The 15,321-nt window shown below is 40.3% G+C and overlaps 1 protein-coding gene across 2 annotated transcripts in view; it reads right to left on the bottom strand.

The window, feature by feature from the left end:
• Window positions 1-14,387, bottom strand: part of smyd3 (SET and MYND domain containing 3) — a 68,968-nt gene extending 54,581 nt beyond the window's left edge. For both annotated transcript variants that reach the window (XR_009920694.1, XM_062387378.1), the window contains exon 1: window positions 14,150-14,387. Coding sequence is in view for 1 of the 2 variants with exons in the window: in XM_062387378.1 (XP_062243362.1) it covers window positions 14,150-14,376 (227 nt within the window). In the remaining variant the exon portion in view is untranslated. The remainder of the gene's footprint in view (window positions 1-14,149) is intronic.
• Between the last annotated feature and the right edge of the window lie 934 nt (window positions 14,388-15,321).

Raw genomic sequence — 15,321 nt, 5'->3', positions numbered from 1 at the left:
AGTGTGACATTGCTGTCCTCTTCAGTTCAGTCTGCTGCTTCTCATAGCCAATTACAGCCAGCGGAGAGTGAATCACACACACTAACACACACATAGGACAAGATCTGAGTCACCACAACTCTGTCATGGCGTGTTTGAGTGCATATTAGTGCATAGATCAGTAGAATCCATACATATTATATAGTTAGTGAGCAGGGTTGTGTCGTGGGCAAACAATGCAGAAGCAAACATAGAATCCAGGTGAGACGGCAATGAAAACTGACAGGTGCATCAAAAGATCTACAGCTGTAATCAAGCCAGTTATCCTGCAACTTCATGGTCTGCACCTTGGACGACAGGATGACAGAGGGGATGCACCAATCCAGCATTTCTCTTTTCTAGTCTATAACCTTGAATCTCACATTACCGACAGAATGGAGTTGGACCATGTCTGTATTCACCAGACATGTGGTTTCTCTGAGTTGTGTGTGTGAAGCTTTTGTCAGATGACAACTTTGATTTCATCTTATTAAGCACAGTCATGGTAAAAGTGTCTGTGCTTAGATGGACAAGGATTAACAACAAGTGATATGCCAGAATGACAGTTAACTACTTCAACATAAAGTATGACTAACATACTAACATCAACAACCTTTTTTTCATGACAATATGACAACAAATGTCATTAAATAAGAACTGTGAATTTATCAAACTGAGAAAAATACAGAAGTAAAACGTAGTGTTAAAAATAAAAATGACCTCACCGGGCAGTTTTATTTCATATATCACATATTTCCACTTTCTGACAAATCTGCTCATCAGCAGCGCTCCCATGTATACTGGCAAACTATACTGCACGTAGCTCCACACTTTAACACTCTGGCTGAAGGAGATCAAATAACGTACACTGAAGGGAAAAGAACCCGACAACAACAAATACACAGGACACACATTCCAAGCCACATTATTAATGGATATATGTGAGAGCCAAATGTGGTCTATTTCTGCACAGCATATAATGTAGAAGATGAGGTCACAGGTTCAGGTTGGACTCCCCTGGTCTTAGGTTTCTGTCTGATAATAGTTTGCAAACCATAGACTCTATATAAAGATGGACGTGGTGTTCGTATCCAGGATACTGGGAGTGGGAGTGTAAATGGTAATGTACAACCTATTACAAAGGAACCAATACTACATAACACAATATACACAAAGGTTTTAAAAATTACAGTCAGACTGCGTTGGATTTGCTTATGTTTCTGGACATTATTTCTAAAAACAGAATTTGAAAGCAGTTTGCTCAAGTTTGACAACAAGTCTCTTTTTTGGTAAAGAAAAAGAACACTGGACAAAAACATGACATTTTTGGCTATGGCAAGTCATGTCCAGTTTTGTTTTTATTGATTAAAATGGAAAATTGACTTAGCATAACCAACATGACTCACATGGACATTATTTTCAGTATCCCCACCATCTATCTGAGGACTAGACTGAATTAGTAGGCATGTACAGTTAGCATGGGTTAGTCAGGGTTAGCAGAGGAGCCTGAGGCTTGTTTGGCATAGGTTCACATATAGCAAGTCAGTAATTCTGTTTGGTTGATCATGCGATTAAAAGAAAATGATCAAACATTCCGAATTAAATGTGTTAATTGGAGCTATATGTGCTCGCAGACACAGACCATGGATTAACGGAGAACATGGATGTTAAGACATTAGCCCAGGGCTTATCGTACTGAATGTGGCACATTTGATTAGCTGGACCCACTAATGAAGGCTGTAGATGATGTTATAAGACCCTCAGAGGCAAAAGCAGACATCTGAACATGCACAGTGTGGCCCTGACACACGGCTGCTGCCTGTCAACATTAGCGACAGAAGTTAAGTGTTTCCTATGACCATCTATCAGTGTGTGACCAGACTGCTCTGTTGGTTTTGGCCCGAGTCCCCTGTAGGCATGGACGAGTTTCCAAAGCATGCTCCTCGTTTTGGATCTCTCCTCCTCACCATCTTATTTTCTTAATTTACAGCTTTCCTCTGCATCTGTCTCATCTCTTCCCTCCTTTCCCCCACGCCCCCTCTTGTTACTCAACTGTGTCTTATTTGCTATGACCTTTAGAGCCTCGGAACCCAAAGGTAAATTTATAGCGTCGCCCTGGGTTGGTGCTCGATGAAAACACGGCTATTCCTGTCATGTTGAGACCGACCAGAAACAGGGAAGCCACCCACAGTTTAAGAAACAAATGCCTGCCCTGTGAGACACAAAGCAATAACAGCAGATAGGACCAGGCCAGACCTAAACACGGTCAGGTTCTGTGCAGCTTCAGAACATAATTCAGACGCTAAAAGTTTGGACACATCACAAACCGCAGAGCTGCAGGAAGTCCATCCATCTTCCTTGACCCCAGACAGGAAGTCTGATGCTGACAACGACCCCATTTTCACGTCCTTACTTGTTCTTTGTAGCTTAACTCTCTGGGAAATGTTGGCCCTCGGGACGCAGTCACATGCTTTAAGAGTCTGTATCTTTATAGCTCCCATACTGAGAAAACCTGAGTGTTCAAAATCTGTTAACACATTTATTTAATCTTAAACACTGAATGACTATGGAATTTGTCTTTTTATATAAAGATTCAAAGATTTAATAAAGTTGTGAATTAATTCTTAAGAGGTTTTGTGAAAAGCTCAGTTATGAGATAAAGAGGCGATTATTGATTAGTGATGATTCAAACTGGCAAATGATGAGTTAAAGGTTTAGGGTGTAAAATTTAGTTGAAAGGGATCTATTGGCCGAAATTTTATATAAAATAATCCTATATGTTTTCACTAGTTTGTTTCATTTAAAGTATACCAAATGTTGTTTTATTTACTCTAGAATGGGACCTTTATTTTTAAATACTTCATATTTACACAGGGATAGGGTTCTCTCTACAGTAGTCCAGACTGGATAAACTAAACATCTTTTAAGTAGCTACATCAGATTCTCTTTTATGTTTGGAAGGGGAGGGTGAGGTGAGGGGTGTTCAGTTGCATCATACTTCACCACTGAATGTAACACACTGAACCTTTAAATGATTGATTGTCGTTATTTCTAAACTACATCAATCTAAAAAGGGCTACACTCGTCTCTGATCTGTACATGAAGAAAAAAAACCTATCTGATCAAAGAGCCATCTCTGAAACCACAGACACTGCAGCAGTTGCACACATGGCCATTTTACTGTAGTTTATACCAATTTCTAAAATTTAGTTTTAAGGAAATTTTGTAAATCAATATAAAGCGCATCAAAAGTTGATTTGTAAAATTACATATAGTGTGATAAAACATTAATACTGTCAGTGTTTATGTAAATGAAATATGGATGCAACAGCAGTGACAGAGAAGAGAGACACAGGAAGGATGTGAGACAAACAGAATATCAGTCTAAGGCTGTACATACTGAGTCACATTTCTGCACAGCTGCACCAAAGCAACTGTAGTTATGGTGACCGCCCCAAGGCTGATAAGCTCTCTGTATTTAAAGGGTATACACACACATACACACACACACATACAGGACATTTAATTCACTTATCAGTCTTATGATGCAGGTATTCGAGCTGGAGTGAAAAGGTAATATCTTGGCTGAACATAACTGAATAATTCCTCATGAAAAAAAAAAAAAAATTCTCCTTTGCTCATTTCATGTGAGAGAAAATGTTTTTTTTCCCCCTGATCTTTATTCAAGAGTGTAGTTCTTCGGTTTAAGAGCAGTATTGATTTCATGTTCAGATTTTTTTGTACAACGGCGCCTTCTATTTCATTTGACAACACTACACCTGGCATTCTATTGGTTGTTGAATTTTAAAAGACTTTTTGCACACACAAAAAAAAACAAGATTCCAAAAAATCCAGGCCTAGACGTTTCATGGTTGCCCAGAAGCAGCACGAGTAGAAAATCTGTCCAAGCAACAAAATTATTAGAGTGCAAGCACACAGTTCGAGCACAAGCATAGCAATTCTAAGCTCAAGCAAGGGCTATATCAGCGTGAGTGCAGGGTTTTGAGTGACAGCATTATAAAATCTGAACAGGAAATCATTAAGTCCTGTTGTCAAACTGAAAGACCACACTATGTCACCCTTTCCGTTTTGGAATTGATTTAAAGATTGTAATGATCCCTTTTAAAGAAGCCAGGCTCTGGCCCCACGATACATCACAGAATGACTGACTACTTATGTGCCTGCAACCAGCCTTGGATCCTCAGGTGGAGCCCTGCTGGCTGTTCCAAAGTCGAGGTTGAAAACAAAAGGTAGCCGTGCCTTTGCCATCACGGCCACTCGGCTTTGGAACGGCTTACCTGAGGAGATAAGGCTCGCAGAGTCAGTGACTTCTTTTAAATCCCTTCTTACAACCCATTTTTATAGACTTGCTTTAATGTAATACTGTGACTTTATTATAATTTTACTGCTTTTACGTGTTCTAATTTGCTTTAACTTGTTCTGCTTTGCTGTAAAAAGCACTCTATAATCTCTGTTTTTAAAAAGTGCTACATAATAAAGTTTATTATTATTACTCTTGATTAAAGATAGGCAGGGAACACATAAGAGAACAGGACAGTAGAAATGTCTTATGTTTCATTAAAAGAGAAAAATCTGCCGCATAAAATATCCAACTATTCTTCCATAACAACAACCACAATAGAAACATGTTTTTTCCTTTTATAGCAGCATCCTGTGGTTCAGCAGTTCAACCAACTGACGGCTCAGTGTTTGTCATGAGGGATCATTTGGTTCAGTGAGAAACAAACACCTACACATATTCTGTACATTATTTCATAATTGAAATACACAGAGACAACTCTGCTGCCGCCTTGGGGCAATAACCAACGAGTTCAAGAAAATACTCCGTCACATACGGTACATACAGTACGATAAACACTGATTTAACTCAGTCCATATATAGATGTGGACAGTAATAACAGAGCAAGGCGCATCATATTAAATAAGAAAAGATTGCAATAGATATAAAGTTCCTTAGTCGTCACTAGTGTGCGGCAGAATAATAGAAATTAATCATTTTCATATGGGGATAAGGATTTCCTTCATGAAGCCCATCTGTCTAAACTTCAGCGGTGTTCTCCTATGTTCTTTCTTTTCCTCCCTCGTTTTGTCCTCTCTGTGTCCCTCACTTTCTTCCCTGTGCCTGTTTTGTGACATAATATGCCTCTGGATGTCAGGTCCAGGCACAGCAGGAAACTCATGAATAACATTAAATGGTTTCATTAAGAACATGCAGAAGGCTGACTTAAAAAAAAACTATTTTCGACAACTCCTCCTCTTCCTCTCAATATAATACTCTCTTTCTTGAGCTGGAGCTTTTAGAGGAGGGATGGCGACTGGGTAGAGCATGCAGGAGGCAGGACATAACGTACGAGTTCCACTATGAGAAGCTCTCAAATCTGGTTTATATCCTAGTCTCTCCAATCTTTTCTGCGTCTTCCATGTGTGTGACACCTCTTTGTCATTCTGAGATATTTCAGCTGCCTGTTGGAAATTGCTGCTACACAACATTTTACTATAATTTTTTTCACCGTCACACTCTGGAGAGTGGAGAGACATATATATATATATAAAATTATGGAATGTTCAAATAGAAACATTAGCATGAAATAGAGCTGAAATGCTGTGACAATGAAAATCTCTTTTCTCCATTGGTATGTGAGCTGTAGGCTCTTCATTTTGTTCAGACTTTTTTTTTAACACAGAAAAGTGTGTTTCTTTAAAGATGAAAGCCTCATAATGGAAACAGATGTTATGACAGAAATGAGCGGAGAAAAGAACATGGGGAATTCAGTGAGAGCACGACCTCGAGAACGGACTGAAAACTGTTCCTCTATAGTAGAAGTGATTGACAGGTTGTGGTTTTCATTGATATGCAAGAGCATAGATATGTACTCTCACATGTGTGTATCTGTGGTCTATTTGGTTAAGTCTATGCTATCAGACACCTAATAAGGCCTACCTCAGCATGTCTCTGTTGGTATGTGTGTGTGTGTAGCATGGTAATTAATTTCCCGTGAGTATTGTCTGCTGAGTTGTAGCCACTGCAACCACTAGTGTTAGTTCTATGTTTGTGTGTGTGTGTGTGTGTCATTGTGTATGTTAATAATTAGTGGCGTCCTCTTTACTGGGCTGTCCGGTCGTGCCTGAGTGAATTTTCTCATTTCCAGGCTGAGTGGCCAACACAGCATGGTCCCTTCCCACACGACAGGTAATGGTGTGCGATTATGTGTATGTAGAGTAAATTACTGACAAATACAATATAGATCACCCGCAAGATTCTTGATGCCACCAAGCCAAAGATTTTGAGGAATTTTGCAGATTGGGTTTTTCTTGTAAAAATACACTGGACTTCATATCTCGCAGGCTCCATACAAACATGTAACTGGTGTGATGGAGACGCTTATCGTTTCTGTTGCCTGCAGCCTTTGTCGATAGTAGAGACAACATGAAATCAGCTCCTTCTCAAAACTGTTTACAAAGCAGCTTTTTCTCTCGCTACAGAGACAATTCCAGGACAAACCTTCTCGCTGAGAGCGCAGATACTGCAGCGTATTTCAACGCAAACGTGAGAACGTATGACTCCAATGTTGAACGTTTCCTGGAGGGACACTACTGCCATCTAGTGTTAAAGCAATGCTACAACAGTACATCCTGTACAGAAGCGCTCAGTACACTGCCGGCGTCCAGAGCCTAGCAACAGCAACACAAGTGCGCGTGTGCGTGTGCGTGTGTTTGTTAGTGCCTGTGTGTGAGAGAGGGAGGGCAGGAAGGAAACCAGCTGTGCTGCATTTCAAACCATCCTAGAACCCTTGCTGAGTTCATAATGGTTGTTTAGAAGATGACTCATTGACACCTGAGGGGACTCATATGGGACGAGTCTCCTTGCGGGTTTATTGCATGATGATAAGAGTACAGGCGCGTGCACAGAAACATGCACACACGCATACAAAGCAAGGCTCAAAGGAAACATTGACACAGTTACATGCAAATTGTGTGTGTGTCTTTGGCAATGTCTGAATCCATTTTAAGGCGAGATTAGTCTCTCTGGTGAAGGTTAGGTCACTTCTTTTGTACCGGGTAATCATTTTAAATTGGTTTCTGCTGCCATTAGAAGAAGTAGACAAATTTAAACGTACAACTGCATCATCTTTACCAATTATGCCGTAGGTTAGGGTTTGGTGATCTTGGAAGAGTCAGCAAGAGCAGGCTACAATCTGTGTGGGTTTTCCCCAGGTAGTCTGGCTTCCTCCAGACACGGGGAGAATATTCAAACTCCACATAGTAAAACCCTGACTGGACAAATTCAAATTTGGCATATGGATAAACACTAAACGCAAAAACAGAAGACAGATTAGGTCAAAAGTTCACAGTTTCAGGCCATTCTGACATTATATTGACATGTTGCAGCTCCTCTTTGCAGCATATGTAAGTGAGAATTTTGAATGCTGTTCTAAAACACACCAGGACTCGATGTAAATAGAATAGACCCAGAGAAATATGAGAGGATGTCGTTAGATCTCAGTTCAAAGCTTGACAGTTAAACATTTCACACAGCCAGAGTTAAAAATTTACTGAATTATGCAATATAAAAGAGAATTAATTGTCCGAGAGCGCTGTGTAATGGCACGGATAACTTCCATGGTGTCCTAGAATGAGACGATGGATCGGAACTTCGCTATGTTTCTCAGATAAAAGAGACATGGCTGAGCTAGTTTTGTGATATACTGATTGAAATGCAGACACAACTAAATCCCAGGCCAAGTGGACCTAAAAGAACTTCAGGATTGGAATCAAGTCCTCCGTCTTTCAATTGAAAGTAAAAAAAAATCCCAAGTCAAATCTGATTCTTGTGCAAGAAAGAACTTTATCTCAGTCCGGATAGATATTATTATTTTGGGTAATTTAGCCTTGAGGTTTGAAAGAAATTAATAAGTAACAAATGCATCGTCAAAGATACACGAGAAACAAACACTGGAGGTTTTGCATTCGCTGGAAAACACACAGCGACTTTCATTCATGTTGTTGTAATGTAGCACTATGTGAAACTAGCCCTCAGGGATCAGACATATCTACAGGGATGTGGTCCACACGAGCAGAGTGAAAATGAGCAAATGATACCCCCAGATGTTTTCCTTGAACGAAGACACACAAAGGGAGGCGTGTTTCTGTTGTACAGCAAGTCACTTTGCTTGCAAGTGATACAGCTCTGTGTGTGTTTGTGTGTTTCCCCCAATAGCACGATGCTTTGAGCCACCTGGCTATCTAACTGCTGGAGGCAGGCAAAACAAGAGGGAGACGGAGAACAGAGGAGGAGGAAGACACAGCAGAAGCAGATGCAGCCAAAATAATGAAGGAAGGAGGCGGGTTGACTTGCCTTTAGAACTATCCCCCTCTGCTCATCTGTTCCTGTTCTTGTCTTGACTGTATAGGAACTGCATCTGAACTCATAACATCTTGAACTGAACTTGTACCCTGCTACCCCCACAGTGTGAGTTTGTGTGTGTGTGCGTAGGGGTGAGAAAGAGGTGGTGGTGGGACAGGCTGTGCATGAGTAAGAAATAAACACTGTTTGCTGTGCCAGAAGATTGCACTGAGAAAGAATTGAGAAAAGAACTGTATTTAAACATGATGCAGTGTAGGTGTGTGTGTGAGAGAGCGAGAGTGAAAGGACAAGGAGGATCTAAACCAAAGACGCGTCCAAAAAAGGTTAAAATGTATTTTAAAAAGTAGCTGATTCTTGTCTTTCATGAATCAGCTGAGTCATTGTACATCTTTTGACAGCCGACAGTGTAAAGCAGAACAAAGTGACTCTCTGCAGTTCACTGCCCAAACTCTCTCCGCTTCAAATCATAAACATTTACAAAGTCGACAAGGCTTTTTGGAAACCAGTCGCTGGTACCATCTCCTCCACTGCCGCCCAGCGAGAGCGACTCCTCGCCTGTCAGCACTGTCATCAATGATTCACTACTGAACTATGACCAAAACTGAGGAAATCTAAAATTTCACATCACAACTTAAGCATTAAAGTATGAGTCTTAAAGGTTAAACATGAGACTCACGTTGGCTGAGTGTGGTGAAGCTGCTGTGCAGGTGAACTTAACTGTAACTGGGGAAAGACTGCAGATAGTATTTATCCTTTTTGTAGGTAAGATAAAATCGATAAAAATAACTTCAAATTAAATGAAGTATCTAAATAACTAGATCATACAGCATACATAGATAAAACTGACAAACAATTAACAACTAGGACATGACAAATGAAGCTGCACAAGGTGAATGTAATAAACAGAGGGAATGAGAAACCAGAGGAAAAAGAAGAAAGATATGAACTGTGTTTATATGAGATTTTACAATATTGAAAACTCAAATCTCTGTAGAGTATGAAGTCACATTCACCCATTGTCTCACTCACTTAAACTCTTTTCATCTATCTCACACCATCCATACTCCCAGCACAGCCGTCAGGTGCAATGTGTGTTTTGGAATTTTGCTCAAGGACACTTCCCAATACTGAGGATCGAACCAACAACCATCTGGTTAGTGGAGAACCCTCTCCACAGCCTGAACCAAAGCTGCACACCAGTTCTTTGTGATTTCTGAGATTCTGCCTTAACACCATCAAGTGCTGACGATCCAATGCAGCTCTGCATATATCACAGTTAACCTATTTCCAAAACTTGGGCCTAAACCCAAACAAAGTTTTAAATTTGATTTATGTCCCACACCCCGACTAATAATAAAACAGGTTAGTTGCAGCTCAGCCCTGCACCCATCCAAGCGTTGAGCACTGTATGTAAGGTGACATTTTAAGTGACTGGCTCGAAAGACAGTGTCAAGATTTCATCTACTGTTGACTTGTTCTATAGTTCGTTATATTTGTGCAAGTTCAGCCTCCTGATAACAGACATTAACTCATTCACCGAGCTGAAATTAAAACAAAACTCTCAAGTCAAACGCCTGTCAGTGTTTGTTATGGTCTTAGACATAACACGCTACACGCTATGAAAAGTTCCTGCCTATAAATAAGACAAAGGTTTGCGATGTTTTGTTGTCTGAGTCGTTATTTTGTGTGTGTTTGGGTTTGTGTGTGTAGTCCAAAGAGACAGTGAATGAGAGATTGGTGTCAAATACAAAGACTTCATCTGACAGTGATAATGTTGCCAAAGCCCCCCTCATCGAACGTGCGCGCACACACACAGACCCGCACACACACGCACGCACATACACACACACACACAAAAGATGGCACATCCAAGTTTCTGTGGTGTGTCAGAGAGGAGCTCATCAAACTGTGATGTGTTATCTGTCCAACAGAGACAGTGTCATCTCTCCATAGTTTTCTGGAACTTCCTCTTCTTTGACTCACAGCATTAGAACAACACAAACATGAAGTGTCGCTAGAAAAGGGATTCTGCTTCTCATACTTGGACTCAAGCTTTTTGTGAGGCGCAGTGTTACTGATGTTTCCTTCCTGCAACCCACCAATCACAGCATGCAAAATAACCACAAATGCACTCTAATAGAGACTGACAGCAGCGGCAGTACAGGCCACGCCAAACCCTCATTTGACGCTGGACAAGCATTTTTTCTTTCCATAATTCAGTCAAAATGAAGCTTAAACCTGGAGGTCACCCTCTGCCGCTCATTATATTTTCATAGAATCCCTCATTAGCTGACGCTGCTGTGTTGACAGATCCCCCAGGGGGGGGCCACAGGAAACTTCAAAACAACAACATGAAACAAAAACGCTGGTGGAATTTTAAGACGGGCAGGTACAACAACAGAATTAATATCAATTAATATCAATATTGGGGATATATTCATGATACAGCTCTCCTTAGGCAGGAGACTTCCAGTTCAAAAGTATTTACCACTGATTAACTTAAAACACACTTCAGGGACACACAATTAGCCAGAAAACACTTTTCCACTTAATTAGCAAGTAATATACCGTAGCTGCATTTGTGACGCTGCTTCCCTTTGCAATGATCAGGAAATCTACTCAGTCGATATAAAATAAATATTGTTTTTTCTTCTTCTTTCTTACTCTTTTCTTCCTCTGATCTTTCATTACCCCCCTCATCGCTCTCTGTGAGTCTGAGAACCACTTAAAGTTGTTTGTTTGTTCTTCTGGCGGTTTGAATCCATTTGAGATTTGTGTGTGTGTGAGTGTGTGTGTGTATATACAGCCTTCAAGGCCTGTAATTAACTGCAGCTTTGATGCCCCCCCCCCCCCCACCTGCTCATTTCCTGGAACACACAGAAACAAATGTGCGTTCGAACGTGAAGTGTGTCTCTATTGTTCACACGATGAGATACAGTCACACAAATAAATACACACTCACTAATATATACGCACACGCTTGTTTCCACTCGCTCAGTCACACTGTCGGCCTAATTGTGTTTTCAGTAAAAACACCTTTTATCATCAGGACTAATCTTTGCCTTGAGTTGCATTTATTTGTGTATTTTTGTGTGTATGTGTGTATGTGTGTGAGTGTGTGTGTCAGCTGTGTACCTGACAACTGTTTTTGCGACACCAGCATAACATACACATCTCTCACCGATACGAAATCAATAAAACAATGTGAAGCAGACATTGAGACGCACACAGGCAGATGTAGCCATGACACTTATTCAATACGTCAAAAACATGATCATACTCCGCACAACATGGCCGCCGTCTTGTTCCACACCCACTCACCCACACACACACACGCACGCACATACACTTTTAGGACTCCTGGCTACACGCCTTAACATTGTAACTTGACATTTATTCAATATCTCAAAAAGATAAACTCACCCTCTCACACAGGAAGACAGAGGTGAACAAGAGAAATCAATAATAAATTAGAGTTTGAGCCTCCGCTAAACTGAATTCCATTATTTCTCAATGAGCTCGGAGGGAATTGTGTTTGTGTGTCAAACACATATCTTTTAACCTGTGTGTGGACATTAAAATCACAAAGAAACAGCTGAGCTTGCGCTCTCTCTCTCTCTACGTTTGGAATATTGGACCCTTGCAAATTCCCTGCCATGTCTTAGTGGCAGATAACGGTAACATGAGCTCATGTTTTAAGTAATACACAAGTCACACCAGACAACAGAGTAAGAAGCTAATGGATAATCCACTGGAATATAACAGCAGCTATTAGAGGGTGTGTACATACTGCTTACCTGATCACAGTCTAATCTCAAATAAAATGTACCCTTATGTAGAAAAACTGGAAATTAGCTTCATCTTTATATTCTCCCAGAGGTTATCTGCATTAACTGAACTCATTAATCATCTTCACTTTACTACCAAGGCTCATACATACTGTATATTGCCTCTAGTCATTTACCCTTCATTCACCTTGTAGCCCCTGTTCCAGAAAGCAGACGCCTCGCTCCTCACCAGCCTCATTAAATTCACATACATCTGTTTAACCTGATGAAGTGAGTTTGGCTGCAGAAGAGAAGCCGGCGGTGCCATCGAGCAACCAGCTGCACAGAGATCACAGAGGAAACAGGACAAATCATCACACTGTCCATTTCCAACACACCCAGAATATCTATATATTTACAAGGAGTGGGTGAAAATAATAAAATCCATCATTGCATTGTTTAACTTTATATACAGAAAAATCAACTTAATTGAAAAAATCTGTTAGGAAAATACGTATGATACAATAACTCTTTTGTCTCCTTAACAACACAACAATATCAAATCTAAAAATATATGATAAATCATATATAAATATTATTGTCAGAATGAAATGGGTCAAAATCCAACCGAGGATATGAGGGAACAGTGTCCTGGTATCAATTAAACGGCCAAATTAAAAGACCAATGTCTACTTCACACAATCATATTACCCAATATTTGGTCAAATTACATGCTATACGATCCAGGGGTTAATATACATTGGGCTAATTAGTTTTCCCCCTTCTCCATGAATGCTATACTGCATATGGGGGAATATTACATGGCCCCAGGTTCAATGTATGGCACTCTGATATACATAAACAAAAAAAATGTATGAATAATATGTGATGATATAACCCTGCCATCACAATATTAGAATCATTTAATATGGAGGAACTCAATTTATGGCCAATATCTGCGGATATATTTCCAGATCATTTGACATTACTAAATAAAAAGGGATCTAGCTAAAGCAGCCGTTTTCCCAGATAACTCCTTATCATGATGTGAGTCACGGTTGGGATCATTTGTAAACGGAATACCAATGACACTGTTTCTTTTAGACACATTTAAGCTAATGTGCACAATAAGCACTGCATCCACGTCTGTTCAACCTTTATTCCAAATTGCAGCATTCTCTAGTTGTGATAGGTTCAATTACCAGATTATCTTCACACCAAACAAATAGAATTCATAACCAGGAAGAGCAATGCTGTCATCTAGTGGACAGCGGAAGAACTGAACTGCATCAACTGCATTTTGAGATAGCATAGCAACACCTATATACCATGAACTGTATAGGATTAATTATATACATTTCTTAAAGCTAGGGCTTCAAACTCATGTTTTCACTAGTGTGTTTCAGTGAAATTGGAAGAATTGTTGTATTCTTTATCTTAAAATACTTTATATTTACCTCCGGAGCAGGTCCTCTCGACAGAGGCTGCCACGTCTTTTAACGGGAGCTCAAACCGGACAAACTAAACACCATTTGAGTGGTTATGACAACTGAAGGCTATCACAGGTTCTCCATCAAGTTTGGAAGGGGAGGGTGAGGGGAGGTGTATTCAGCTGTGACACGCGACTTCACCACTAGATGTCACTACATTCTACATACTGAACCTTTAAAGTGACCTCCTTCAGCAAAAGGACAGAGGCATGTTGCCATCTGACGGCCAGCTGAAGAACTGTGCATTTAATGAAGTTAAGACTTAACAAGTTTAAGACCGAGTCACACGGACAGTAATGTCATTAACTGTATATGGGGTCTTTATAGAGCTACAGATTAACCGTGTGAGGTTTCTTTTCTCTTCCAGGGAGCTGACCTGGACCAGAGACATTGTGCACCTCTTCACCTGCAGCCTTCACATTCAACATGAAACCATCCACTCTATCAGAGGTGTTGGTGTGAACCAGGAGCTGCTCCTCCTCTCTCACCGTGTGTAGCAGCGGTGGCAGACATCTCTGGAGCGTTTGTTGGACACGCAGGTCGCCAGCGGCTCCGCAGAGAACAGCAGCTCTCCCGGCCTGATCCCGCCTGTCGCCCGCAAACCGTTGCCTTTCCCCGGGCTGAGGAACCGCTCCATCCCCGGTGCCATGTCTCTGTTTCCCTCCACGTGAACCGAACGGTGTTTACATCCGGAATGACGCACCAGCTGCGTCATGACGTCACTAATACGTACAGTCGCCGATAGTTTTTTTTTCGTTTTTAAACCACACAAACCAGACGTTTTATTGGCTCTGGACGATATCGACAAAAATAATATCAACGATATCATCAATATTGAGGCGACTTTGGTCATCAAGATATAGTTCTAAGTATTATTTTATTTTATTGTATAGCTTATTATATATAACAAAAAGACAAACCTGGATTGATCTGTCCAAAAATCCAAGAGGATTCTCCCTACCCTGTCTAGTGCCCCTGAGCAAGGCACCTTACTCCCCCAACATCTGCTCCCCGTGCACCGTACATGGCTGCTCACTGCTCTGTGTCCTTCACCAGATGGGTTAAAAGCAGAGGTTAAATTTCCCTACCTGCATGAGTGTGCCTGTGCATGTGTTTGGGACAAATAAATGTATCTTAATGTTTATAGACTTGCAGATTTTTGCTTCTGACTGATTGTTGTCGTTTTAAATATTTTACATATATGAGGTAGAATTAATTTTTTCCCTACTCACTGCTTTCGCAATGCATGTATTGAACTTTTGTCATATTGCTACTGATGCAAATTTGCAATAATTATGGATATTCTTTTATCACCCAGCTTTGTGATTTATTATATCATGAAAATAAAAAAAACAGACAGTTCAGCAAACCAATATATATACCACCATGTCATTCTAACTGGAAAATCCTGCATCCATAAAGTTAAGTCATCAAGGTCTTGTCCCACCCATATTACTATTAGTGATAAAATTGACTTAAATTAAATTAAATTAAATAGAATAGAATATAATCATTATCTATTATTAAGTATGTTATACTTTCAAATTGTCTAACTAGACTTATCATGATGCAGCTACACAGATTTTCTTCAGATCATAATAAATTTGTTGTGATGCCTAAAATTGACATGTATGTGTTTGTAAGCAATTCAGTGTTGAAT

This window comes from Platichthys flesus, chromosome 1 (assembly GCF_949316205.1).
Source record: "Platichthys flesus chromosome 1, fPlaFle2.1, whole genome shotgun sequence".
NCBI classification, from domain to species: Eukaryota; Metazoa; Chordata; class Actinopteri; order Pleuronectiformes; family Pleuronectidae; genus Platichthys; species Platichthys flesus.
The sequence above is the reverse complement of the archived record's forward strand: the minus strand, read 5'-3'. Positions and strand labels throughout refer to the sequence as shown.